The 27,461-nt window shown below is 37.6% G+C and overlaps 1 protein-coding gene across 3 annotated transcripts; it reads left to right on the top strand.

Moving 5' to 3' along the window:
* The first annotated feature begins 1,090 nt into the window (after positions 1-1,090).
* Positions 1,091-23,934, top strand: GEMIN2 (gem nuclear organelle associated protein 2). Of its 3 annotated transcripts, XM_021701328.2 has the most exons (10): positions 1,091-1,306; positions 1,693-1,777; positions 3,387-3,476; positions 4,322-4,381; positions 7,299-7,412; positions 9,290-9,334; positions 10,463-10,531; positions 15,648-15,758; positions 17,908-17,966; positions 23,538-23,934. In XM_021701328.2, the coding sequence occupies exons 1-10, from the start codon at positions 1,137-1,139 to the stop codon at positions 23,575-23,577; spliced, it is 843 nt and encodes a 280-aa protein (XP_021557003.1). In that variant the 5' UTR covers positions 1,091-1,136; the 3' UTR covers positions 23,578-23,934. The 3 variants fall into 3 exon arrangements, with proteins under 3 accessions (XP_021557003.1, XP_021557005.1, XP_044774378.1); XM_021701330.2 differs by lacking the exon at positions 9,290-9,334; XM_044918443.1 differs by lacking the exons at positions 17,908-17,966; positions 23,538-23,934 and adding an exon at positions 11,292-11,358 and having other exon boundaries at positions 15,648-15,753.
* The last annotated feature ends 3,527 nt before the right edge of the window (positions 23,935-27,461 follow it).

Here is a 27,461-nt window from a genome sequence, read left to right as displayed (position 1 = left end):
AAGTACTTGTTCTCACTTTATCTTCAAATGAGAGAGTTACATTCTGGTATTGAAATCAACTGCTTGCAAGCTAAAGGCAGTGCTTTAAAAAAAAAAAAAAGCCTTAAAAATAAACATAATCTTAGAAAATAAAAGTCAATTGTATTCACTTAGAGCTTGTTTAGAAAGAATAAAATATAATACTTTCACTGTTTCTTGGAATTTGTCACCCAGCACAAGTTACTTAATCCATTTCTGACTTATTTCCTCACCTGCGAAATGGAGATAATAGTACCTGCCTCACAAGATTGGCCCTAAGATTAATCATGGTAACTTTTGGGTACTGGCATTAGCTTTATCCTTTCACTACTCATATTTAAACAAAGTGGTCTCTCCAAAAAAAAAGAAGAAAGTAATGACTAAGCAAGGTCTAATATTCATTTCCGGAAAGTATAAAGTGATCTTTCAAGTAGCCAAGCACAAGAAATTTCTCTGGAAAATTTATTTTTCATTCATTTGGCATCAGATAAATCTGGTTTGGAAATGGCTCTTCCCCTTCGAAAGAAAGTCACAGCTGTGACACAGTCTTTCCATCGATTCCCTCCCCTACAAAACAGGGATAATACCACTTACTTCAAAAGGTTGGTTTAAAAATTAAACGAGGAAATACACGTGACGTGTCTACCACACGTCACGTGTGGTAGGGTTTAAGAATCCAGAGCTTGCTTAAATAAATAAATAATAAATAAATAAATAAATAAATAAATAAATAAATAAATAAATAAATGAAATTGATTTCTTGTAGACAATTTTAAAAAAAGAACCCAGAGCTCAATAAATGGTAATTACAGTAACACTGCTCGTTAATTCAAAAAATATTCAAGGATCCCTCACTACTGCAGATGCATAAAGGTTAATAATCCTCTGTCTTTTTAATCCTCGCCTTTTAAGAGAGAACGAAGGGAAACACACAGAAACACTTCAGAACCACTTCTGCAAGGAACTAAATTCACTGTCTTCTTACACCACCGGACCGTTAACCTTGGGACAATCAGCAGGCTTCCTCAAGTGCAATTACGCCCCCTAAGCCCTGCCTCCCTAAGCTCCGCGCCCAAAGTGTCTACCTCTGCGCCTGCGCCGTGACCTAGATTTGGCGCATGCGCTGGGTGGGACTGGCTGGATTAAAAACCATGGCGTGGATACCAGTGGAGTCTGCAGTAGAAGAGTTGATGCCCAGGCTGTTGCCAGTGGAGCCTTGCGACTTGACAGAAAGTTTTGATCCCTCCGTACCACCGAGGACGCCTCAGGAATACCTGAGGCGGGTCCAGTGAGTGATTTGGCCCTGTGCGGGTGGGCTGGTCGTCTGCTCTGCCCCTGGGCACAGCTCAACTCCCTAAGTGTGATAAAGCCCCGCCTCTGTTTCCCTTCCCAATCTCACGCGAGGTAGGGTCGAATCAAGATCACTTGATTACATCTTTACCTGGGCGAGTTTTTATGAGCTTAATTATGTTTACCTGTGTCAAGATGTGTACTTTTAGATTTCCTTGCTTTCAATCCAGTTAATTTCGGAAATACGTTGTTTAGTACGTCAATTGCAATTCTGAACTTTTTTTCTCATTTCGTAAAGAACCGTAGAAATGGATCGCTCGTTTTACTACCCATGAACAAAGCACAGCCGTAATCACATTTCTTGCATTTATTACTTATTTGTAGGATCGAAGCAGCTCAATGTCCAGATGTTGTGGTAGCTCAAATTGACCCAAAGAAGTTGAAAAGGAAGCAAAGTGTGAATGTTTCTGTGAGTTTTATTACCCAGCAGGGGATTCTCCCCTTTCCCCCTCCCCCGCCCAAATGGAAAGATCAAGGCTTTTCCTATGGTATCCCACAGTATCTTTATGATATATGTAAGATTTGACTACTCTCTGTGACGTTAGACATTAGCTTGTACTTTTCCCCTAAAAAGACAGTTGGCATTTACTGCCTCCAGAGAGGTTTTCAGTAACGCTGGCATTCGTGGAGACTCATTACTTTAGGGCAGTCCTAAAAGACTCTTTAAATAGGTTACTTAAGTTATCATTTATATTTAGGGAACCTTTTTCCATTTGTCTTCATAATTATTCTTGGGCTGGTGTTTAATGTTATTTAGTGTAGTTTGCATGTTCTGAATTTGACTGGGTTTTTTTTTAAGAAGAGAAACTCAGGTATCTTACGTTTTTCTACCTACTTGCACACCTTGAACATTTTTGTTCATTTATTTATCCAGCATATTTTTTATTAAACGACTAGGTTGTGCCAGGCACTGAGAATACAAGAGAGAATGAGACACAAAAATCCCCACCCTTGTAGAGTTTACATTCTCCTGAGGAAGACAGAGAGTAAACAAGCAAACTAAGTAATTATATATTGTGACTACTGATATGAAGAAAATTAGCATGTATAATGACCAATAAGTAACAAGGTAGAGTTGTCGCAGAAGGTCTCTCTAAGGTCGTGCTATTTAACCTAAGGTCAAAGGAGAGCAGCAGTTTTTAAATTGTGATAGGTCCTTTTCCTTTTATGTTCCAAGTAATTTCTTTATCTGATGTTTATTATCAGGATATTTTAATTCAGATACTATAATGTTTCATATAATTTTTTTTCAGAAATTTTTAGTTGATGGACAAGAATGTCTTATATACCTAGCTTTTGAAAAGTACACTTTTGGGCGCCTGGGTGGCTCAGTTGGTTAAGCGACTGCCTTCGGCTCAGGTCATGATCCTGGAGTCCCGGGATCGAGTCCCGCATCGGGCCCCCTGCTCAGCGGGGGGTCTGCTTCTCCCTCTGACCCTCTTCCCTCTCGTGCTCTCTGTCTCTCACTCTCTCTCTCTCAAATAAACAAATAAAAAAAAAATCTTTTAAAAAAAAAAAAGAAAAGTGCACTTTTATTTCAAGGCAATCTGTCATCAATTTTGAACTGTTTTGCTGTCTTAGGAAGCTAAAGTAGGCTTTGTAAAGTCAAGGGTCTTAGATTATTTGAGTACATTCTGCCCATACCAAAATTCTTTATTTGGGATATATCTCTTTGTTTCAAACAGTTTCTTTATTATAGAAAGGTAGGACTAAGTTATATCTTCAGAGCTCATATAATTTAGATTTCTTAGTTTAGAAACTCCCATCTATGAACCATTCCAGATTGCTCTTATTGAAGTGACTCTACAAGGATCTTTTCCTAATGTTTAAACTTGGACAGAAATAATGAAGTGAAAGCCCTACTTTTTTGCATCTGCAAGAAGTATAGTTTCTTTCTTATATAACCTTAATCATTTACTTTATTACTCTTCATCTTGATTCTGCTTTTACTTTGCAGAGGCATGAGATTCTAGTTATAACACTAACATTGATTCTAATATTTATGAACTGATCTCCAGCTTTCAGGATGCCAACCTGCTCCTGAAGGATATTCTCCCACACTTCAGTGGCAACAACAACAAGTGGCACAGTTTTCATCTGTTCGACAGGTAAGTGTACTTTAATTATTTAATCAAATTAAACCCCTTCTACCAGAGAAAGAAATATGGTTTCACTCATATGTGGAATATAGTAAACAGCGCAGAGGATCATAGGGGAAGGAGGGAAAACTGAATGGGAAGTCATCAGAGAGGGAGACAAACCATGGGATACTCTTAACTATAGGAAACAAACTGAGGGTTGCTGGAGGAGAGGTGGGTGGGGGATGGGGTAATTGGGTGATGGGCTTTAAAGAGGGCACGTGATGTGATGAGCACTGGGTGTTATATGCAACTGATAAATTATTGAACTCTACATCGGAAACTAATGATGTAATATATGTTGGCTAATTGAATTTTAAATTAGACGACTTCCTGCCTTCCTCCCTCAAGATTTATTTTTGTTTTTAGACTGAAGCTAGAAAAAAAAAATTTTTTTTTTTTTTTTTTTTTTTTTTTTAGATTTATTTACTTGAGAAAGAGAGCGCATACGCATGCAGGCAGGCATGTGAGTGGGGGGAGGAGCAGAGGGAGAGAATCTTCAGGCAGATTCCCCAATGGCAATGAGTGTGGAGCCCGAAGAGGGGCTTGATCCCATGACCCAGGAGATCATGCATGATCAGAGCCAAAACTGAGTCAATCGCTTAACCGACTGAGCCACCCAGGCGCCCCAAGATTCGTTATTCTGAAGGATAAAGTTAAAATATTTATAAATCAATTACCAGATTATAATCATTAGACATAATACAGTTTGAAACATGTCTTCCAAGTTTCAGGATTGTTAGGATGTTTCATAATTGATTTCTTTTCAGTTATCCATTCTCTGAAGATCACTTGCCTAACTTTTCTTCCTTTAGAGTGTGATCAGACATAGAAGTCACTGGAAGTCACAACAGTTAGACAGTAACGTGACCATGGTATGTAAGTTTCTTTGGTTAAGTTGTACAGTGTGTACCTATTTGAAATAGTCCGTATTTACTGCCAGTCTTTAAAGATTCACTTGCTTAGTTTATATTATTTCTGTTCTTTTTCATTGACAATTAATAGAAACAATTCTGTTGTATTAGTAGCCTTAAAAGTATAGAATCAGTAATGCAAGTTGTTATTTTTATGACAGTTTTAATCCATAGCATCTTGAGAGACTTTGAGTAGGTAATTGTTCAGTCTCTACAATTTCTTTTTTAAGTTTTTTTTTTAAGATTTTATTTATTTGACGGAGAGAGAGATAGTGAGAGCAGGAACACAAGCAGAGGGAGTGGGAGAGGGAGAAGCAGGCTTCCCGCCAAGCAGGGAGTCCGATGTGGGACTCCATCCCAGGACCCTGGGATCATGACCTGAGCCGAAGGCAGACACTTAATGACTCAGCCACCCAGGCACCCCAGCCTCTACAAATTTTTAAGGGTTCTTCTAGACATTGCCTTTTTAGAAAATAAAGGCATTTTCAGTATTTACAAAAAGATTGAATAAAGGCTTATTGGGTTTTCCTGGTAAGGTAATGGTGCCAATACCAGAGACATTTTAGTAAAGCCTGTTGTGCATATTAGAAAGTAGTATTTTCTGTGTTTTATCAGCTTAGATATAATTTTCAACTTCAGGAGATATGTCATATCTGGACTACTGAATAAAAAAGGGAGTTGGAGAAGGGATGGATACATTGCTTCAGGACAAAACTTTTAACTTTTTAGGGAGTCTCATATTCTTCCTGAGAATCATACAAAAGCTATTTATCTTCAGAGGAAAAAACTGTGTGCACCAGGGCACACAGTTTTGCTCCCAGTTTCAGGTAGTTCATAGATTTCAGAGTTTAGAAGCTTCCTCTAGGCAGTGTTTCATAATATCTTTTACATTGTAATACCTTGGGATAAATGGAGGAGGCTGCTTACATAGCCCTAGACTATGAGCTGAAAGCTGAGAAATTAAGGATATGGACTCTACTTGCTTCTCCATACCAATTGAAAGCTCTGCTCTAGGAAATGTGTGAAACGAACTAACATCACTTGCCCAAGATCATTTAACTCATAAAAGGTATAGCTGAGATTCAAACCAAAGTTTGGCTGTAAAGCTTTTTGCTGTGCTGTGAGGCCTCCTGGGAAAAGGGGGTAGGGGGACGGGGTAGGTAAGTAGATGTATTTTTTTCTTGCTCAGTATAAGGACTTTTGGGTACATGCTTACTAATTCAAAAAGAAGCTGCATCAGTAACATTATGACAATATAATTTTGTCAGAAATATAAATGACCAAACATAATTGATTGAATAAATCATGATCCATCAAAACAGTGAAATATTAATAGCATGTTCATCATGGCAAAAGTAAATGTTATGTAAAGAATAAAATGAAAAATTTTTCAAGTAAAACACTCTGACATTTTATTTAAAGTAACTAGGTAAATATAAACATTTATTTATTGACTTATTCAATCATTTATTAAGCACCTATCTTTAATAATCAGGGTATTCAGGCCGCCTGGGTGGCTTATTCGTTAAGCGTCTGCCTTCAGCTCAGGTCATGATCCCAGGGTCCTGGGATCGAGCCCCGCATTGGGTTCCCTGCTCAGCGGGAAGCCTGCTTCTCCCTCTCTCCCCTGCTTTTGTTCCTGCTCTTGCTATCTCTCTCTCTGTGTCAAATAAATGAATAAAATCTTTAAAAAAATAATAATCAGGGTATTCAGTGTTAGCCGAAATAGAAATAGTCTCTGACCTAATGGAGTAAAGGGAAAGGGCAGATACAGTGTTCTAGTACAATAGGTTTTAACCTTTCAGGGGTCTTTTGTTTGTCCTGAGAATCTAATGAAAGCTATTTATCCTCGGGGAGAAACTACACCTATGCAAAGTAATGTGTAAGGTGTTGTGTACAATTAAAAATGGTTTTGTCATTGTTGCTCCCCACTGGTCTGCATTTGGTAGTGTAGAATAAATCTATTCTTTCTTTGATTGGACTGCCCTTCCAAGTATGTGAAGCATTTAATTCTGTCTCTTTCCCTGGTATAAACATCCTTCATTCTTGTGTTTTTAATGCATTTTCCCCATACCAGTTTCCATCTTTATCACCCTCTTGTACAAACCCTTATTGGTCAGTGTCCAAACTAAACACATCCCACATAATGTGTAACACTTGAGCACTGTATTAATTTGCTAGGGCTGCCATAATAAAACACCACAGACTGGGTGTTTTAGCAAACAGTAATTTATTTTCTCACAGTTCTCTAGGCTAAAAGTCTAAGATCAAGGTATTAGCAGGTTTGGTTCCTCTTGAGTCCTCTTTGGCTTGCACGTGGCCATCTGGCTATGTCCTCACATGGTCTTTCCTATGTGCACAAGCATCTCTAGTGCCTCTTGTTATGTCTACATTTTCTCTTTTTTTTTTTTAAATTTATTTATTTTAGAGAGTGTGTGCACATATGGGGGGGGCAGTGGGGAGGGGCAGAGGGAGATGGGGAAAGAGTCTCAAGCAGACTCCACACTGAGTGTGGAGCCCGACGAGGGGCCCGAGATCACCACTAGAACATAAATCAAAGAGTTGGATGCTTAACTGACTGCACCACCCAGGTGCCCCTAAATTTCCTCTTCTTATAAGGACATCGGTTAGATGATGAAAGGCCACCCTAAAAGCCTGGTTTTAACATAATCCATTATAAAGGCCTTGTCCAAATACAGTCACATTCTAAGATACTGGAGGGTAGGGCTTCAACATAGAAATTTTGGGGGGACAAATTCAGCCCATAACAGGCACCATATCTTTCTGTTGAAGTGGTAGGAATATAGAGGACTTCTTTTTTACTATTCCATTAAAAAAAACAAAACATAGAAATAAGTAAATTTTTTTTTTTCTTTAGCCAAAATCTGAAGATGAAGAAGGCTGGAAAAAATTTTGTCTGGGTGAAAGGTTATGTGCTGAAGGGGCTGTTGGACCAGCTACAAGTGAAGGTCCTGGAATCGATTATGTGCAAGTAGGTGATCTGTGGATAAATAAAAAGGGTTCTACTTTTGGTGCATGATTTAATGCAAAGATTCTGCAAACTACAACCTAGGCCAAATCTAGTCTGCAGCCTGTTTTTGTACAGCCCATGAGCTAAGAGTGTTTTTTTTGTAATACTAAGTTACTGAGACAGTGTGTGGCCTGCAAAGCCTAAAATGCTTACTGTCTGGCTCTTTACAGAAAATGTTTGCCAACCTATGACCTAGTTAATTGGCTCTTTAACTTAAAAATGTGCAGCCCAGTTTCTGAAACAATGTACTGTGACTTTTCTTAGGTGGGCTTCATATCTCTTAGGTTTTAGCTATGTGTTAACTTCGTGAGTTAGATAGGAGTCAGGGTTTGTTTGTTTGTTTGTTTTTTTAATGATTAAGCATTGGTTACGACTTGTGAGTAGTCAGGGAAACAAAGGAAAACGTGACACAATTAGGTGCTTAAAAATGCTTAGTAGATTTCATATTCTGGAATGAAGTTTTAAAGGTATATTTAAATTTTCCATGGCTTTATTCTAATCATAAATTATGTGGCCAACTGGTTCTTGGCCCCACAGGTGTGTGTTTTTCCCATTTAAAAGTAATTGATCCGAAAAATGTAAAAGCTCTAAAAATTGGGACACCTGGGTGGCTCAGTAGGTTGAGCATCCAACTCTTTTTTTTTTTTTTTTTTTTTAAGATTTTTATTTATTTATTTGAGAGAGAGAATGAGAGAGAGCACATGAGAGGGGGGAGGGTCAGAGGGAGAAGCAGACTCCCTGCCGAGCAGGGAGCCCGATGCGGGACTCGATCCCGGGACTCCAGGATCATGACCTGAGCCGAAGGCAGTCGCTTAACCAACTGAGCCACCCAGGCGCCCCTGAGCATCCAACTCTTGATTTTGGCTCAGGTCTTGATCTCAGGGTCATGAGTTCAAGCCCCACATTGGGATCCACACTGGAGACTACTTTAAAAAACAAACAAACAAACACCAAAAGTCACTAAAAGACCAAGAACCCAATTAAAACAGAAAAGGCAAAAGAAATAAATAGCTCACAGAAAGAAAAATATGAATTGCTGTTATATGAGAAGATGCCATATTCACTCACAATAGAAATATAACTCATAACTCCACTGAGCTGCTATTTTTGGTAACATTGGCAAAGGAAATTTAATACGCTGTATTAACAAGGGCTGGGAAAATAGGCACTTTTACACATGGTGGTGGGGTATAAATAGATTCAGATCTGGAAGTGAACTAATTTGGCCCTGTTTCTTACACAGTCTGTTTTTCTTTTGGATAATACCCCTAATGGATGTTACATTTCAAAATGTGTTTTAATTTGACAAAAAATTAAGACTTATTTAGCTTGTTACTACAAAATATATACAAGGAAAATACACCATGTGGAAGAACCATAAGGAAGCAGAGTTAATGCACATCCTCTTAACTTCCTCTAAGTCAGTGCTATTTTCATAATGAAGGCTCCCAGCATTAACCTTCAAAATACTTTTTTAATTGAATTAGATTAGGTTTGAAAAACAATTACTCTTAGTACCCTTAATTCCTGAAAATGTTAGGTTTCACCGAAGATTTTGAAAAAGTGTGTGTAGCATGTTAATCGTACTATCAGTTTAAGTAATTTCATAAATTATTTAATAAGTCATTATTTTTAAATTTATATATTCGAATTGCAAAACATTTTTTGAGGCATTACCAACATAATAGTTGATGGAATGTTTTATTATAATGGGTAATGAAGGAATTTCCTGTTATTCTTTGTTTTTAAAAAGTGTGGTAAGAAATTCACCAGTTTGAAAACAATGAATCACCCTTTATAATGCCATTTAGTAAATTTCAGTCTGATTTTTCTTTCAGATTGGTTTTCCTCCCTTGCTTAGTATTGTTAGCAGAATGAATCAGGTAAAATCCATCTAATAATAAGGATGTATGTATTTTGTTGTTTTCAATGTGTATGAGAGTATATGAAAACATTTATTGAATACTTACAATGTATAAGGCCCTGTCCTAACCTCTTTAACGATTCTTATTTAAGCCCCAATACAACCCTATATGGAGAATTATTATTAATACTCAATTTTTATAGATTGGGAAACAAAATTCAAAGTTAAGTGACTTTCAGGTGGTTTTTCAGCAAGTTCCATTGGCAACACTGGGATTTAACCCCTGTTTGATCTAATTCCAGAGCTCATGTTAAAACATGTTGCTAAACTCTTCAATTGTATACATTTCAGTTTTAAGTCTTAGATTCTGGGGTTTGAAGTAAAACTAAGGTTAGATTATTATTCCTAGTTCCAGATGTCCTGCACATCTCATTAAGAATGAAATACATAATTTCTTGGATCAAAAGCTTCTTCACTCTTTTAGGATGAAGAACTCTGTTACCATTTAAAGAGCAAATGAAAAATTGGATTGTTTTGCCTTCACATAGCATTGGGTGCCCTTGGAAAATAAATTTTTTTAAGTGTTGTGCTCTGTTGTAAATCATATACTGGTCTCACTTACTTGATCATTTGCATTAAAATACTGTAGTAGTTAAACTAAATTCAATGAGTGATTTTTGTTAACTGTCCAACTATGCTTGAAGAAACAAGAGAATATTTTCAACAGTTTAATAAATTCTATCTATATAACTTTAAAAACAGATCTTTCTCCAGCTAATTTTCTCCTTATATTTTGACTTTGACTTAATGAAAATAACTTGAAGGTATTTATGCAAAGGTTTTTTAAGAGCATGTGGAATTTTTCAAGTATTTATAAACTAAATTAGTAGTTACAAACTAAATCCTGGGATTTAAACCAAGGTATTGATACTTGAAAGTATATAAAAATATGTGTCTAAAAAGCCTCTTCTGAGTGAGCCACCTAACCAAATTACTAAATACAGTCAGTTTTCTCTGGAAGTCTAAAGAATGGGACTATTTTAGATATCAGAGTTGCTTTCTAACCAAACTTAATGAAACCCATGTTGAACTTGTCTTTGGTTTATTACTAATACATTTCTTCCACCTTCCCTTTCCCCTTTTTTAGGCAACAGTAACTAGTGTCTTGGAATATCTGAGTAATTGGTTTGGAGAAAGAGACTTTACTCCAGAATTGGTAATATCGCATCTTTTTATTTTCATAATGGAGACAAAATTATATAGACTTATTTTATATATGAGATATGGCTCTAAGATATTTATGTATATGTGTGTATTATACTTGTACGTATAACTGTGTACAATGCAAACTATGCTTGGTTGCAGTGAAATAAGGAACTTACAGGAGAATGCAAATCAACATTAAACTTCTTCATTGAGAAAGATTTGCCTTGGAAAAAGTCAATTAAAGAGCTTATTTATATCCGGGAGAAGCAACTTATCTTACTGCAGTCGAATAACAAATAGATCACCAACTGACATCCAGTTTGGACATCCCATTTTGAGTAGCACTGGCTTAAAGAAATTTGAAATGCATTTTCTTTTTTTGTTTGTTTGTGTGTGTGTGTGTGTGTGTGTTGTTTTGTTTGTTTTTTAAGTAGGCTCCATGCCCAACATGGAGCCCAACATGGGGCTTGAACTCACGACCCTGAATCAGTCAAGGCCTTAGATGAAATCAAGAGTCAGATGCTCAACCTACTGAGCCACCCAAGTGCCCCAGAAACAGTGACTTTAAACATTAATTTTTTCCCCCTAAATGTACATGTTATATAGTAGAGATTTAAAAGAATAAAATACAAAAACAAAAAATGAATATCTAGTGGTAAAGAATATGATCATTATACTTATATAAAAGACTTATCTAAGCTACTTAGATGAATGGCAGGCTTAAAAACTCGTACATTGTATTGCAGTGTTGGTTTATCTGTTTCTCCCAGCAGACCCTAAGTTTCTGGCGGGCAAAGATTATATCTTATGCTTTGACAGGGAGCTTTGGAGCTTCAGGTACACTCTTTTGCAAATATCCTTAACTATAAAAAAATACATGTTTCTAAAAATTAAATCTAACTTGATAATAAAATTTCTTACTAGGGGATTAAGCAGATTATTTATATAATGTCCACCAAACTGACCCATTTTTAAAGGTGAAAATGAGCTGTGAATATAAAACTATAAAGTAGAGGGGCAGTGCAGCATAGTTGTTTAAGAGTATAGCTGGATTGCTGGGTTGTGAATCTTCGTTCCACCAGTAAGGATATGTGTCATCTTAAGCAAGTACTGAATCTTTATGTACTCTAGTTTCCTTTTCTGTAAAATGCAAATAACAGCTTATAGGTTATTGGAGGATTCAAGGAATTACTGTATACAAAGTTCTTAGAGTAATGCCTGGCACACAGTGCTTGCTATTATTACTGGTATTTGATATTCTTTTGTAAATTGGATTTCAAGACCATGGTTAAGCATCCAACTCTTGAGCTCACCTCAGGTCTTGATCTCAGGGTTGTGAGTTCAAGCTCTGAATTGGGCTTCATGCCCAGCATGCAACCTACCTAATAAATAAATAAATAAAAATAAATAAATAGAGAAAGATAAAATCACGGTTTCTGATTCAGTGGTCAAACATGTCTTTTACATAGTGTAATTAATATACTATTCTGGGTTTTTTAGCTTAGATACATATATATATTTTTATATGATAATGTAATTCATATAATTTCCATTGTCTTAATGTCTCATAGTTTACTTTGATTCTCTCATTATTGACCATCTGGGTTCTTATAATCATGACTAAATTAAAACATTTATACTAATTTCATTTTAATTATCATTTTCTCAGGATATTGCTAGGGCATAATTATTGGATCAAGATTTCATAAGCTTTTTTTTTTTTTTTTTAAAGATTTTATTTTTTTATTTGCCAGAGACATAGCGAGAGAGGGAACACAAGCAGGGGGAGTAGGAGAGGGAGAAGCAGGCTTCCCCGCGGAGCAGGGAGCCCGATGTGGGGCTCGATCCCAGGGTCCTGGGATCACGACCTGAGCCGAAGGCAGATGCTTAATGACTGAGCCACCCAGGCGCCCCAAGATTTCATAAGCTTTTGTTACATTCTGCTACATTGCTTTCCAAAAGGAATGAACCAGTTAATAATGCCATTGGCAAAGGATTCTTATTTTTCCCTGCAATTCCAGTTTAAGTTGAACCATGTGCATTTGCCATTTTTGTAGGTTAAAAAATTTGATGATCAGTAATTCCATATGGTTCCATCTAACATTTTATAATTTCTGTTTATTTTCAAATTTAGTGAATTTATAGTAGCACTTCAAAGTAAATGTAATTTGTATTTCCTTGAATGTCAGTGAAACTGAATATTTTTCCATCATGGGTATATTAGGTATACCTTTAATAGATAACTTTGTTCATATTCATATTACTTATTCATTGGAATCTGGATATTGAACTTTAAATTCCATATCCATTCTTTCTCTCTGATAGTGACGTTTTAGCACTATTACCTGACCTGTTTTCCTTCTCTTCCTTTAATCTTTATTTTTTCAATTCATTGTTGTAAGATTTTTTTTTTTAAACTTCTAAAGACTACCCACTGAAGAGGGTGATAAGTTTGACTTTTCCTATTAATTAGTGAGAGCATATTACCAAAAAGTAGCTATATTTGCCAGAGGAACTGACAACTGATTTACTAAATTTTAACTTAGTTAATCCTTTGCTTCTAACCTGGAGTCAATCTGTCTCTTAAATCAACGGTGTTCAGTTTCACTATCCAATTAACTGTACTATCAGAACTCTACTATTGAGAATATCAGTGTATAAAAACCGGTATCACAAAGTTTGCTTATCATAAACTAGCAAAAGGAAAATGGATCTCTTTTTTTAAATGTCTTTACTTGGGATTACTTTAATTTTTTCTTGAGAAATAAATACAGCCTTATTTTTCATCCAAATGTGAGGTATGAAGGAATATCTTCAGCTATCTTGTTTTGGGTTTTGTTTTTACATTTAGTATTGCCACAGTGAGCTCACTGACTTTGAGAAAAGGCACCTCTCAGTATAAATACATCTTAGACAATCAGTAGAGGTTTAAGCACCATTTCAATACCTGAATACCAGTTATATTTGGTAAATGTAGCCCTCAGAATTTGAGCCAAGTTTAAATGTATAATAGCTTTTTTGATATAGAAGAGAATTCCACTTACTATTTATAAAAGAAACCTGGATGTGAATCTTTTGTTTAAGAAAAAGGTTGATTTGGGGTAGCTTGAGGAGCTAATTTTTTTTATTCCAGGGCGCCTGGGTGGCTCAGTTGGTTGGGCGACTGCCTTCGGCTCAGGTCATGATCCTGGAGTCCCTGGATCGAGTCCCGCATCGGGCTTCCTGCTCGGCAGGGAGTCTGCTTCTCCCTCTGACCCTCCCCTCTCTCATGTGCGCTCTCTCATTCTCTCTCTCAAATAAATAAATAAAATCTTTAAAAAAAAAAAAATTTTTTTTTATTCCATTAATTGCTATGTTTAATATTCTTTAGGTTTCTCCAAAGTGATGCGTTGCTCAGAATAAACTCAGTCATATAACACTGCTGGTGGAAATATAATTTCATATAACTTTTCTGGGGTACAATTTATTGATTATATCTCAGAAACATTTATGAACATACATACCCTTGGATACCGCCATTTTATTTCTAGGAATTTAGCCCAAAAAATCAATCAGAGATGGTCTAAAATTTATGTCCAACGATATTTATCACACTATTTTTTATATAACAGCAACAAATTAAACCCAAGTGCTCAACAATAGGAAATTGGTTAAGTAAATTATGGTGCATCCAAAATGGAGCACTCATTCCACAGATATTTTAATTTAAGCTCCTATTGTGTTCCAACTCTAGTCTGGGCCCTAGGAGTATAATATCTAATTTTATACTCTCACAGAGTTTGGGGAAAGAAAGAATAAACCAGCAGTGACAGGAAAGTATAAGTGTTTGGTTAAAGAGTATAAGTGCTGTGTTGAGATTAATAACATTCCCTCCCAAATCCCATTTAACAACATGGGGGATATTTATTATGTATTGCAAGTAAAAAAGATGGCTACAAAATGTTATTACCACATTATTAATGTTAATACGATAATGGAACTTCATTTTTTTTAAAGTTGTACATATAAATACGAAAAAGATAAAAATTAGCATTTTTAAAATTAGAAACTGTCTGGATGGTGGGGTTGCTGCAGGTGTGTTTTTTACTTTGCGCTTTTTGTATTCAGTTTTTCAGCATTGAGTATTTCTTTTGTAATTGAAAAAAATTTCATTTTAAAAGAGGATTGGGGGGGGTGCGTTGGTGGCTCAGTCTTTAAGTGTCTGCCTTTGGCTCAGGTCGATTGAGCCCCGCATCGGGCTCCCTGTGCTGTGGGAAGCCTGCTTCTCCCTCTCCCACTCCCCCTGCTTGTGTTCCCTCTCTCGCTGTGTCTGTCTCTGTCAAATAAATGAATAAAATCTTGAGAAAAAATAAAGTAAATAAAAGAGGATGGGGATGGGGCGCCTGGGTGGCTCAGTTGGTTAAGCATCTGACTCTTGATCTCAGCTCAGGTCTTGATCTCAGGGTCGTGAGTTCAAGCCGTGCATTGGGCTCCATGCTGGGCTTGGAGCCTGCTTTTAAAAAAAGAAAAGATGGGGATAGATTTAGTTTGCCATGGTACTTATAGAAGTATCAAAACATTTTTTATAATTTTTTTAAGATTTATTTTTTTAAGTAATCTCTATATCTAGCGTGGGGGTTGAACTCACCATCCCGAGATCAAGAGTTGCATGCTCCACTGACTGAGCCAGCCACGTGCCCCTCAAAACATGATTTCATCTAGAGTATAGTTCCTTTGTATAGACACAGGGGGCAAAGTTATAAAGTTATAAAATTATTTGTATACATGTCTATAAAGGGCAAAGGAAAAATATGTGTCTTAATTTTTGCAAGGATTTATGCACATCTTAAAGTAGTTTTCTACCTATAAATTGGGACTTCAATTATAATAAGAATCTCTGAAATGAACTCTTTGGAACTAAGGGTATTTTGAAGGGTTCAGTGTCCTGTGTCTGTAGTAAGAAGATACAGAAAATATCAGCTGGCTGTCTAGATGATCCCTTGTTGTCTATATCCAAATATAATACAGTTAATGTTACATTAATTTATTCATAGCAAATAACCAGATACAACTTTGGACATTTAAAAAAATAAGTTAAACTTATGGTACAGTATTTGCTACTTACTACTTTTTAAAATCCTATTTAGGGAAGGTGGCTTTATGCTTTATTGGCTTGTCTTGAAAAACCTTTATTACCTGAGGCTCATTCACTGATTCGGCAGCTTGCAAGAAGGTGCTCTGAAGTAAGGCTCTTAGTGGTAAGTTACAACTTGCTGTTTCAAATTGAGAGCGCTCATTGATTTATATGGTGATAAAAAAGGATGCCACTGAAATAGGAAAATGTGGAATATTTTATTAGTCAAGATTAGATTTGGCCACATAATTTTAAAAAGCCCCAAATAACAGTAGCTTAAATGAAATGGACATGTTTTTCTTAGATAAAGGAAGTCTACAGGTGGACAGAGCAAATCTAATATGGCAGTAACCCTGCTTTTGAGTTCTGCCTCATGTAGCTTCCGTTGTCAAGCTCACCTCATGGTCCAAGGTGGCTGCTGGAGTCAGCCATTATATTCGGTTATAGGAACTAGAAAGAGAAGGTTGTCCTCTAACAAAGCTTCCCAGAGGTTCCACAAGCATATCTGGCTATATATAGAACTCATTTAGCCAGAATTTAGTCACATGGCCATAAGGAACTATGGGAAATGTTTACTTTTAGCTGGGGGACAGTGTGCTTAGGTAAAAATGAGCTTCCTTTGCTAAAGAGTAAGGGAAAACAAGAAGCTAGAGTGGTCAACTAACAGTCTCTGGCAGGATGATTGTTTTGAATTTCTCCAATCAGACGCTTCACTAACTCATGCCTGCAGCATTACAATATAAATTTTATGCCAGATTAAGTCCACGTGTGATTTTTTTTTTCTTTCATCCCTTTCTCTTCCACAAAATGTATACTCGTTCTCTGTTGACTACTCAAAAATATTTTTGTTAAACATCTATGATATGGCCCAAATTAGCTTCTATGGCTTGTACTCCAAGCAAAATGTACTTGCTACTCGGTAAATATTTCCCATGTTTTGTTCCTAGACTTTATTTCCTCTACAGAAGTGCCTTTTCACTCTTCCAATCTGCATCTAAATACCATTTACTTTTCACAGTCTGGCTCATATTCAACCACTTTCTGTGACACTCTCCCTGACTCTAACAATTAAAAAGAATTTCTGCATTCTCTGATTTTTCAGTATACTTCATATTTTTTTATGGGCACTTAACACATTTTTCCTTTCATTAAAATTAATGTGGATATTTCATTTTCTCTGCTATTAGGTAATATGATTTATTCAGCTTTGTTCCATATAGTGCTTGACACATAGAGTTGAGTACACTAACATTATGGAAGTGTGTCCCAAGTTTGAATTAACATGTGACATGTCTGTTATAACATTACTCAATAGGTTATTGTAACTATATCTTGAAATGTATAAAAATAAACTTCACACTCTGTAATACCACTTTATAAAATATATAGTTCAGCAACTACCTCCATCGTAATCAAGAACCCTGATCTGCTGGAGTATTTTCTGGTATGTCTTATGCTAGAAGCCAGGATTTCATTCCTCAATTCTAAGTTCTTTAAAATATTTTTATATAATTTGTTTTCACTACTGTCTAGTTAGGACATTGGGGTTTTTTTTTGCTCCTCTGCTTGGAACCAGAAAAAATCTCTCTCCCAAGTTATTCTCCTTTGAACCTTCAACTCTTTCTTTTCCCTGTTAAGGACCTTTCTTCATTTTTTATTTTTTATTTTTTTTTTTTTAAGATTTTATTTGTTTATTTGACAGACAGAGACACAGCGAGAGAGGGAACACAAGCAGGGGGAGTGGGAGAGGGAGAAGCAGGCTTCCCGCGGAGCAGGGAGCCCGATGCGGGGCTTGATCCCAGGACCCTGGGATCATGACCTGAGCCCAAGGCAGACGCTTAACGGCTGAGCCACCCAGGCGCCCCAAGGACCTTTCTTTAAAAGATCATGTCAGGGGCCACCTGGGTGGCTCAGTCTGTTAAGCGTCTGCCTTGGGCTCAGGTCATGAGATCCTGGGGTCCTGGGATCGAGTCCTGCATTGGGCTCCTTGCTCAGCAGGGAGGCTGCTTCTCCCTTGTCTGCTGCTCCCCCTGCTTTGCTCTCTCTCTCATTCTCTCTCTTTGACAAATAAATAAATCTTTAAAAAAGATCATGTCAGATGTTTCTCAAAGGTTGTTAACTCTATAGTTTTCTCCTTTTTCTTTGAGGTTTTCTACTTCCATGTGATTATTACTATTATCTAATAAAATTTTCATATTTTTCATCTTAAAAGGAAATTTTTTCAAAAATATTAAGGAGAACACTACATTTTTCTGATTTTTTTTTTTCTTTAGGACAGCAAAGATGATGAGCGGGTTCCTGCTTTGAATTTATTAATCTGCCTGGTTAGCAGGTAAGTAATCCTTGACTCCTTGCTTTGTAATAGTGTTATTAATGGAAAATACTGTTTTTATTTTCAAGCAGAGGAAATTGAGGTGTGAGGAAACAATATTTTATGTATCACAATTCCCTGTATTTTGAGTTTTCTCTATAAGTAACGCCATGTAGATCTGTATACATTATAGCTCTATTATTTCCTAAGGGCAAACTCCTAGAAATAAGTTGAAGGACATGCATGTACTTTTAAAACTGAGATATTTATTAATAGTTTGCCTTCCAGAAACTCATACCTTTCTGTGTTCCCATGAAAGTGTCAGACTGCCCATCTTCTATTCAACATTTTCGATTGATATAAATATTTCCATTCTAATAACAAAAAGATACAAATTATTTTTATTTGCATTTGTTTAATTACCAGTGAGGGTAAAAAATACTTCATTTTGTTGCAATTTTTTTTAATTGCCTGTGTTCTTTATTCATTTTCAGTTAGGACATATTTTTATTTAGTATGTGTTTGATTTTATTTCTTACATTGAAATTCCACATTGAAAATGTTCTCATAGGGCACCTGGGTGGCTCAGTTGGTTAAGCGACTGCCTTCGGCTCAGGTCATGATCCTGGAGTCCCAGGATCGAGTCCCGCGTCGGGCTCCCTGCTCAGTGGGGAGTCTGCTTCTCCCTCTGACCCTCCTCCCTCTCATGCTCTCTGTCTCTCATTCTCTCTCTCTCAAATAAATAAATAAAATATTTAAAAAAAAAAAAAAAAAAAAAAAAAAAAAAAAAAAAAAAAAAAAAAAAGAAAAAAAAGAAAATGTTCTCATATTCTGAAGTCATGTGTATGAGTATGTGTGTATTATACTTACACATATGCATGCACACATATTTATTTTAGGTCTCTTTCTGGGCTTGATATTTTTGTACATTGGTCGGTGTTTTTAATCTAATGCCAATAACTTTTTAAAGCTTTATATTATATTTAAATAGAAGGTAAATGATCTGTGTCCATTATCCTTCCTCAAACAAGACACTTTTTCAGAGTACACACATGTTCAACATATAGTTTCTAAATTTATAATAATTATGCTGCTGGTGAAACTTAACTAGGCACTTTGTTCCAAGCATTTTTCTTAGTGCTTCATAATAAAACTCATTTACTCCTTAGAAGGTAGGTGCTATGATCAGTTACATTTGAGGAAACCATGGCACAGAGATAAAATAAGTTTCCTGCCATCACAAAGCTAGTAAATTGTAGGGCTAGGATCCAAAACCAGGCAGCTTTGCTTCAGAGCTAAGTTCTGGACTATGCCCGTATCAAACTACCTCATCTCTTGGTAATAAGGATTAAATGAGAGCCCTAGGTGCTATGTATACTGGGTCTTTAATCCTTGCAACTCAGGGTTTTTTCTTTTACCCTCACAAATGAAGACACAGGTTCAGAAATATTAAGTAATTAAGGTTCAGTAAACTAGTACTGAATGGAACCAGAGACTTAAACATATCATCTGACTACTAATCCACTGATAATTTATAATGTGCAATTACGAGAAAAGAAATATCCAAGTAATTGGTCATGGTTATTTTTTTTCCTGAGAATATTACGTAAAAATGGAAGATAAGTTCTAAGCTAGAAAATTTTCTTAGACTATAGGCTTCACTTAAGAAAACTTGCAGAAGAGGGGTGCCTGGGTGGCTCATTTGGCGTCGACTCTTGATTTCGGCTCAGGTAATGATCTCAGGGTCATGAGATGGAGCCCATGTTGGCATGGAGCCTGCTTAAGATTCCATGTCCCTCTGCCCCACACAGCGGGCCCTCTCTAAAAAAAAAAAAAGCAGACTTAAAGAGGATTCTAGAAAGTTTGAAAAAAGATAACATAGACCTTGACTCTTTGCAGTAGCCATTTCAATATAAGTACCAAATATTTGTTTTAAGTCTGTTGTGGTTTTTTGGGTTTTTTTTGTTTTTGGTCTTGTCTTATAGGTTTAAAGCAAAAACTGCTAATTGATAGAAATACCTACTCAAATGGGATCTAATAGCCATATGTTAGCCACCTTAATTATTTTATCAGTGAAAAATGTTTTAAGCTTCTTCTTATGGAGATTTTCAAGCACATACGAATGTAGTAGAATAATATGTCCCCCCCCCCCCCGCCCCAAGCAATCCACCCAAGTTCAACATTTATTAACTTCACCAGAATGTTTCATCTGTCTCATTTTTTGGTTAATGTATTTTAAACAAATCTCAGACAGGTCATTTCTCCTGTTTTAGTGTACCTGAGTGATTAGGACCTTTTAAAAACATGACTCTAATACTGGTATCACGAACCTAATAAATTTAATAACTCCACAATATTATCTGATGCCCAGTTTATGTTTCATATTCCTTAATTGTCCCCAAAATGTCTTCTTACATTTGAATTGTTCAAATTGGGATTCAACCCTTTCCCTTTCTATACTAGCCAGGGAGGGGTCCGACCACATGCTGTTGTTCTGCATTCCCATGGTAACTTAAAGAGAAATTTTCACATGTCCAGAGCCCTTGATATCTTGCAAATGAAGGAGGAGGATGTCCTCAAATTCCTTGCAGGAGGAACCCACTTAGGTAGCACCAACCTTGACTTGCAAATGGAATAGTACATCTACAGAAGGAAAAGTGCTAGTATCTACATCATAAATCAGAAGAGAAGGGTGCCTGGGTGGCTCAGTTGGTTAAGCATCCAACTCTTGATCTCAGCTTAGGTCTTGATCTTGGGGTCGTGAGTTCAAGCCCCATGTTGGGCTCCATGCTGGGCGTGGAGCCTACTTCAAAAAAAAAAAAAATCTGGAGAGAACCTGGGAGATGCTTCTGCTGGCAGCTCGTGCCATTGTTGCCACTGAAAACCCAGCTGATGTCAGTGTCCTGTCATCCAGAAATACTAGCCAGCGAGCTGTGCTGAACTTTGCTGCTGCTACTGAAGCCACTCCCTACTGCTGGCCGCCTCACCTCTGGAACCTTCACTAACCAGATCCAGGCAGCCTTCCTGGAGCCAAGACTTCTAGTGGTTACTGATCCCAGGACTGACACAGCCTGTCACAGAGGTGTCTTATGTTAACCTGCCTACCATCGCTCTGTGTAATGCAGACTCTGCTCTGTGCTATATGGACATTGCCATCCCTTATAACAAGGGAGCTCACTCAGTTGGTCTGATGTGGCGGATCCTGGCCCGGGAAGTTCTTTGCATGCTTGGCACCATTTCCCATGAACACCCGTGCAAAGTCATGCCTGATCTCTACTACTACAGAGATCCTGAAGACATTGAAAAGGAAGAGCAGGCTGCTGCTGAAAAGGCTGTGACCAAGGAAGACTTTCAGGGTGAATGGACTGCTCCAGCTCCTGAGTTCACTGCCTCAACCTGAAGTCACAGACTGGTCACAGACAGTTCCCTACTAAGCTTCCACTGCTTAGGCTACTGAATGTATAGGAACAACCACTGAGCAGTCTTTTTTTTTTTTTTTTTAAAGATTTTATTTATTTATTTGTCACAGAGAGAGAGAGAGAGCGAGCACAAGCAGGGAAAGCGGCAGGCGGAGGGAGAGGCAGGTTCCCCGACTGAGCAAGGAACCTGATGCGGGGCTCGATCCCAGGACCTGGGATCATGACCTGAGTCGAAGGCAGTCGCTCAACCAACTGAGCCACCCAGGCGCCCAACCACTGAGCAGTCTTAAGCTGCTCTTCCAAAAAGTCAAACAAAATGGAAATAAGGTTGATGGAAAATAAACAGTTGCTTAAAAAAAAAAAAACCGAAAAACAAAACAAAAACCCAAATCGGGATCCAAGTTAAATGCACTCATTGCTTTTGTTTGATATGTCTCGAGTCTCCCCATCAATTTCCTGGGTTTATCTCTTTGCCATTTATTTATTGAAAAAAACAGTCCTTTGACTTGTAAAATTTCCCATGTTTTGGTTTTGACAGCTGTTATCTTCATGATAGTGTTTAATGTGTTCATTTATCCCCCATATTTTCTATAAGCTGGTAGGTTGGTTTAAAGGTTTGATTATTATATATAGTGTGTTTTTTTTGTTGTTTGGCAAGACTCCATGAGTGCTGTTGTGCACATCAGGAGGCACATGATGTCTGGTTGTTCCACTTTTAGTGTGATGAAGTTGATCACTTCATTCAGGTAAAGGGATATTGCAGTCATTATCTTTGTTGATGCTCAAATTGTTCCGTCTTTGGCCGGTAGGAACCCATTAGGTCAATTCCTGTGCTTTTTGTTCTATATAACCCTGGTGGTCTTTTATAGCTTGCTTGCTTTCAGGTATGTCAGGATGGTTCAAATGTATCTTAAGACATTTCTGGCCCCAGATCTGGAATCAGTCTTTATTCCCAGGACTGCTGGGTCCTCTTTTAAAGTAGAAAATGGTTAAGAGTCCACAATTTGGACATTAGGGAAGCTAGCTGTTACTAGGTTGGTCATTGCCTTTAGGCCTTTTCAGTGACCAGAGGTAGGAAGTATGTATTTTTTAGAAAGAGGAAAATGAAATCGGGACTTCAAATTGAAATTTCAGTTGATTTAAGATTACATGATTTTTCTTTAAGCTATGTTTCTTTTCTCCTCTGCTGAAAATTCTGGTTTCTAACATTAACAATTATTGGCTTTATCCAACAATATGCACATAATAGTTTCAGAATAAATATACTAACAGTGTTACTGATAGTACAACTGTTGAAATCAGTTTAAGAGTTCTTTGCAGTTCTTTTGGTCTCTGGTATATCTCACTAGGGACATATACCAGAACATCACGTTTAAGAAATTATTCCCTTCAGGGCACCTGGGTGGCTCAGTTGGTTAAGCGACTGCCTTCGGCTCAGGTCATGATCCTGGAGTCCCAGGATCGAGTCCCGCATCGGGCTCCCTGCTCAGCAGGGAGTCTGCTTCTCCCTCTGACCCTCCCCCCTCTCGTGCTCTTTATCTCATTCTCTCTCTCAAATAAATAAATAAAATCTTTAAAAAAAAAAAAATTATTCCCTTCTGTGTGAACGGTTATGCCAGCAATCTGATAAATGAGAAGATTCATTTGGTTGGGTTTGGTGATTTTCTTTTTTACTTAATCTTGTTTTATAATTACATAAAATATTTACATTGTTCCAAAGTTAAAATTTTAATTCAAGGTACATTTGAAGTATTTTAGAACCCACCTTCATCCTCTCTAGCCTTTCTCCCTTCTGTAGTTTTCCATTTTATTATTAATTTTTGGTTTATCCTTCCATTCACTCTTTCTAAAAGTATAAGCAAGCATATATAAATATATCTGCATTCCTACACATCCTTACAAAAGGTAGCATACTAAACATACTCTTCTGTACCTTGTTGTTTTCACTTAATAAATCCTAGAAGTCACACTATATAGCGGTGTATTTTCCTCATTTCTTTTTATAAAAAAGGCTTTTATAAAAAGCCTCGAGTCTTCTACTGTGCAGATGTACCATAGTTTATTCAACAAGTGCCCTTATTGATAGATGTTTGGGTTATTTGTGGTGTTTTGCTATTACAAGTAGTGCTGCTATTAATATTTTTAAACATACATGAAATTCTTTTTTTACTAGGTATTTTGACCAACGTGATTTAGCTGATGAACCATCTTGATGTAGCTGGCCTCTCAGGAATAGAAGATACTTGTGATGAAGGCAGCCTGAGTCTGAGGATGTACAGGGGCAACCCAAGTGAGAATTGAATTACATCTTCAACATTATTTGAAGGGTCTTCATCTTAACCTGTGCATCTCAAGTTGACATTTAGAAGATAAATTGTATTGATTTGAGTATCTGAAGTATTCTTTGGAAAATCCCAACCAGCCAGTTTTTGATGAACAGTTAAAACAGTTTTCTGTAATTACATGTTTTTAAAACAAATTGAGTGCCATTTATTGATGAAGCATCCTGTACAGAAACTATATGGTGAAATTTTACAGAGATCCTTGGTGCTTTTTCATTGTTTCTTGTACATATACACATAAACTCTTACTGAAAATGTGTTTTGGTTATTAAAATCTTGTTTGACTCTTTTTTTTTAAGATTTTATTTATTTTTAGAGAGAGAGCACAAGCAGGGGGAGCGGCAGAGGGAGTGGGAGAAGTGGACTCTCCACTGAGCAGGGAGCCTGATGCGGGGCTCGATCCCAGGACCTTGGGATCATGACCTGAGCCATAGGCAGTCACTTAACTGACTGAGCCACCCAGGCGCCCCTTCTTTGACTCTTGAACAAAACAAAAGACAATGGATAAATGTCCTTAGTATTAGAATTAAGATAATTGGTTAAATGGCAAATGTTTTCATAGCCAGCAACAAAACTAATCAAATGTTTTCCCTTTAAGCTCAATACTTTTCAACTGCTTTATTACATAGAACTTTCTTAAATCATTTTGTATAATACCCTAATAAGTCATCTGTTTTGTCTGTCAGATCTCTTGCTCATATCACTTAAAATTTATCTATTTCTTTATCAGGTAGGAATGTTTTCTACTTTAACAGAAGATCCCAGTAGCAGTGGTTTTTCAGTAGGGATTTATTTTTCTCACACAACCAGAAGTCAAGAGGAGCTGGCTACTGGCATTGGGTCGATGACTCCACAATACCAATGTATCTGAGAGTCTTGCGGCCTTTCCCTTAAAGGGTAACAAGATGGCCACTGCAGTTCAAGGCAATGTGTCTGTATTCAAGACTGAAAAAGGTGGAAGGACTCAGAGCCTTCCATATCTGATTCTTTTATCGTAAAAGGAAAACTCCCCAGAAATTCACAGCAGATATGTGTTCATTTGTTGGCCACAAGTGTACAGCATAATCACCTCTAGCTCTGAGGAAGGTGGAGAAATGAAATTGTAAGCCTTTCCAGTAGGAGGAAGAAAAGGAAAAGGGGGGAAGGTGGAGAGAAAAGGGGATTGGAAATATCTGCGGATCTGGGGCACCTGAGTGGTTCATTCAGTTGGGCATCTGCCTTTGGCTCAGGTCATGATCCCCAGGTCCTGGGACTGACAAGAAGTCTGCTGCTCCCTCTCCTACCCGCCCGCCCCCCCCCCCCGCCCTGTGCACATGCATGCTCTTTCTCACTCTCAAATCTTTTTTTTTTAAAGATTTTATTTACTTAAAAAAAGAGTTTATTTACTTATTTGACATGGGGGTGGGGGGACAGCACGCATAAGCAGGGGGAGCAACAGGTTCCCCGCTGAGCAAGGAGCTGGATTTGGGACTCGATCCTGGGACTCGGGGATCATGAACTGAGCCGAAGGCAGACTCTTAACTAACTGAGCCACCCAGGCGCCCCCAAACAGACTGATTCTGATGACATCTCCAGTCCTAAGTCCTCTTATGAGGTTGGATTGCTAGACCTGAGAGATCAAGCTGTGTCATTACGGTTAGTAGAAGCCACTGACTAAACAGTTTATGTATGCAGTATACAGTATAGTTCATACAGTATAGTTTTTGTTTTTTTAGAGGGAGGGGGTGGAGCAGAGGGAGAGAATCTTAAGCAGGTTCCACGCCCAGTGTGGCACTTGATGCAGGGCTCGATCTCACAACCCTGAGCCAAGGTCAAGAGTTGGACACCTAACCAACTGAGCCACCCCATCACCCCCATGTAGTTTTCTACTTTTGAAAAATACATCTGCTCTTTAAAACAGGTATGCTATTCATTAAGGGTCCTTGATGACTATATTTAAGATGAAATCATGCAAAAGGATACTGAAATCGAAGCTACTTTCTAATTGCAATAGGCTTATAAGCCAGAATATTCTGTTTTTATTCTTTATTTCCATATATACACACAACAGACACTGTGCTGTTTACATAGATTATCTCAATGTTTACACCAATCTTATGATTTTATCCCTCTTAACAGGTTTTTTTTTTAAAGATTTTGTTTATTTGAGAGAGAATGAGAGAGCATAAAAGCAGTGGGGAGGGGAAGAGGCAGAGGAAAAAAGCAGACTCCCCGCTGAGGAGGGAGCCGGACTCAGGGCTCGATCCCAGGACTCTGGGATCATGACCTGAGCCGAAGGCAGATGTTAACTGACTGAGCCACCCAGGTGCCCCTCATTAACAGGTGTTTAACCTGGAGTCCATGAACTTGAATGGGAGAAAAATTACATCTCTACTTTTACTATCCTCCTGTTACATAGCATTTCCTTAAGTTACAAACATAGGCAACAAACCATAGCAGCATTCATTGATAACTGTGACTCTGTTAGCATTAGAAGTCCTAAATGTTTTCATATCAAATTGTAGTTGCAGATGTTTTAGAATATTCACACAGTAGTTCAAAATATGGTAGCTATTAAACCTACCTCTAGATCATGTGTGATTGCAGACTTCCTGTCTATAGCTTCTGGTACCAAATAACCATAGGCCTGGAAGCCAACACCCAACATTGTAGGTGTATGTTCTCACATTGGTGACATTGGTATTTGCATTACTTTCCACCATTCCCTATGTATGATTGATCTATAAATGGAAGGAACTGAGCCACAAGACCACCCCACAGGTTCTTAGGCAAGCTAAACAACAGCTGTCATACTCATCTTTATTAAAAAATTAACTTGCCTATATATATATACATATATATATATTTTTTTTAAGTTTAAATATTCTCTACACCCAATGTGAGGTTCAAACTCACGACCCATGGGCGCAGTGGCGCATGCCTGTAGTCCCAGCTACTCAGGAGGCTGAAGCAGGAGGACCGCTTGAGCCCAGGAGTTCTGGGCTGTAGTGCGCTATGCCGATCAGGTGTCCGCACTAAGTTTGGCATCAATATGGTGACCTCCCAGGAGCAGGGGTCCACCAGGTTGTCTATGGAGGGGTGAACCAGCCCAGTATGGAAACGGAGCAGATCAAACTCATGACCCAGAGATCAACAAGAGTCATAAGCTCTTCCACCTGAGCCAGCCAGGTACCCCTTGCCTGTATTTTATTTTTATTCATTTATTTTTTTGGCCCTTTGCCTATATTTTAAATATACTGCCTTGCTTAAAGTATATATCAAGTTTTAAAAATATTTTGATAACATATCAGTATAATTGTTTCCCTTGTAGTCTTATGTATTTTATTTGTGCAATAAAAACATTGTGAGGAGTTCATAAACATCAACACACTACCAAATAGGAGTCCATGGCCCCCAAAAGGTTAAAAAAAACAGAATCCTATACCATGAGAAAATGAGTTTTCACCACTGTCCTATCCCATCCCAGGTATGGGTCCTGAGAGTTTTCTCCAACATTTCTCCCAAGAACTCCTGCTGCAAAGAAGGGGTTATTATCCAAAAGCAGCAGTTTGGATGAGGCTCGATACAACTTTGTGCGAGAGTGGAGAAGTATTCCTTCTGCTAGGTGGTCTATAGCTGATGACCCACAGAGTCCCCCTTTTGAAAGAGAAAACAATGGCTTACCTGGTTCCTTGGGCACAAGTGGCTTAAATACTTGATCTGTATCACTGGCTTGTCTTTCATGTAGTAAACAATCTCTTCTCTGTGGCACTGAG

This window comes from Neomonachus schauinslandi, chromosome 9 (assembly GCF_002201575.2).
Source record: "Neomonachus schauinslandi chromosome 9, ASM220157v2, whole genome shotgun sequence".
Lineage (NCBI taxonomy): Eukaryota > Metazoa > Chordata > Mammalia > Carnivora > Phocidae > Neomonachus > Neomonachus schauinslandi.
The sequence above is the reverse complement of the archived record's forward strand: the minus strand, read 5'-3'. Positions and strand labels throughout refer to the sequence as shown.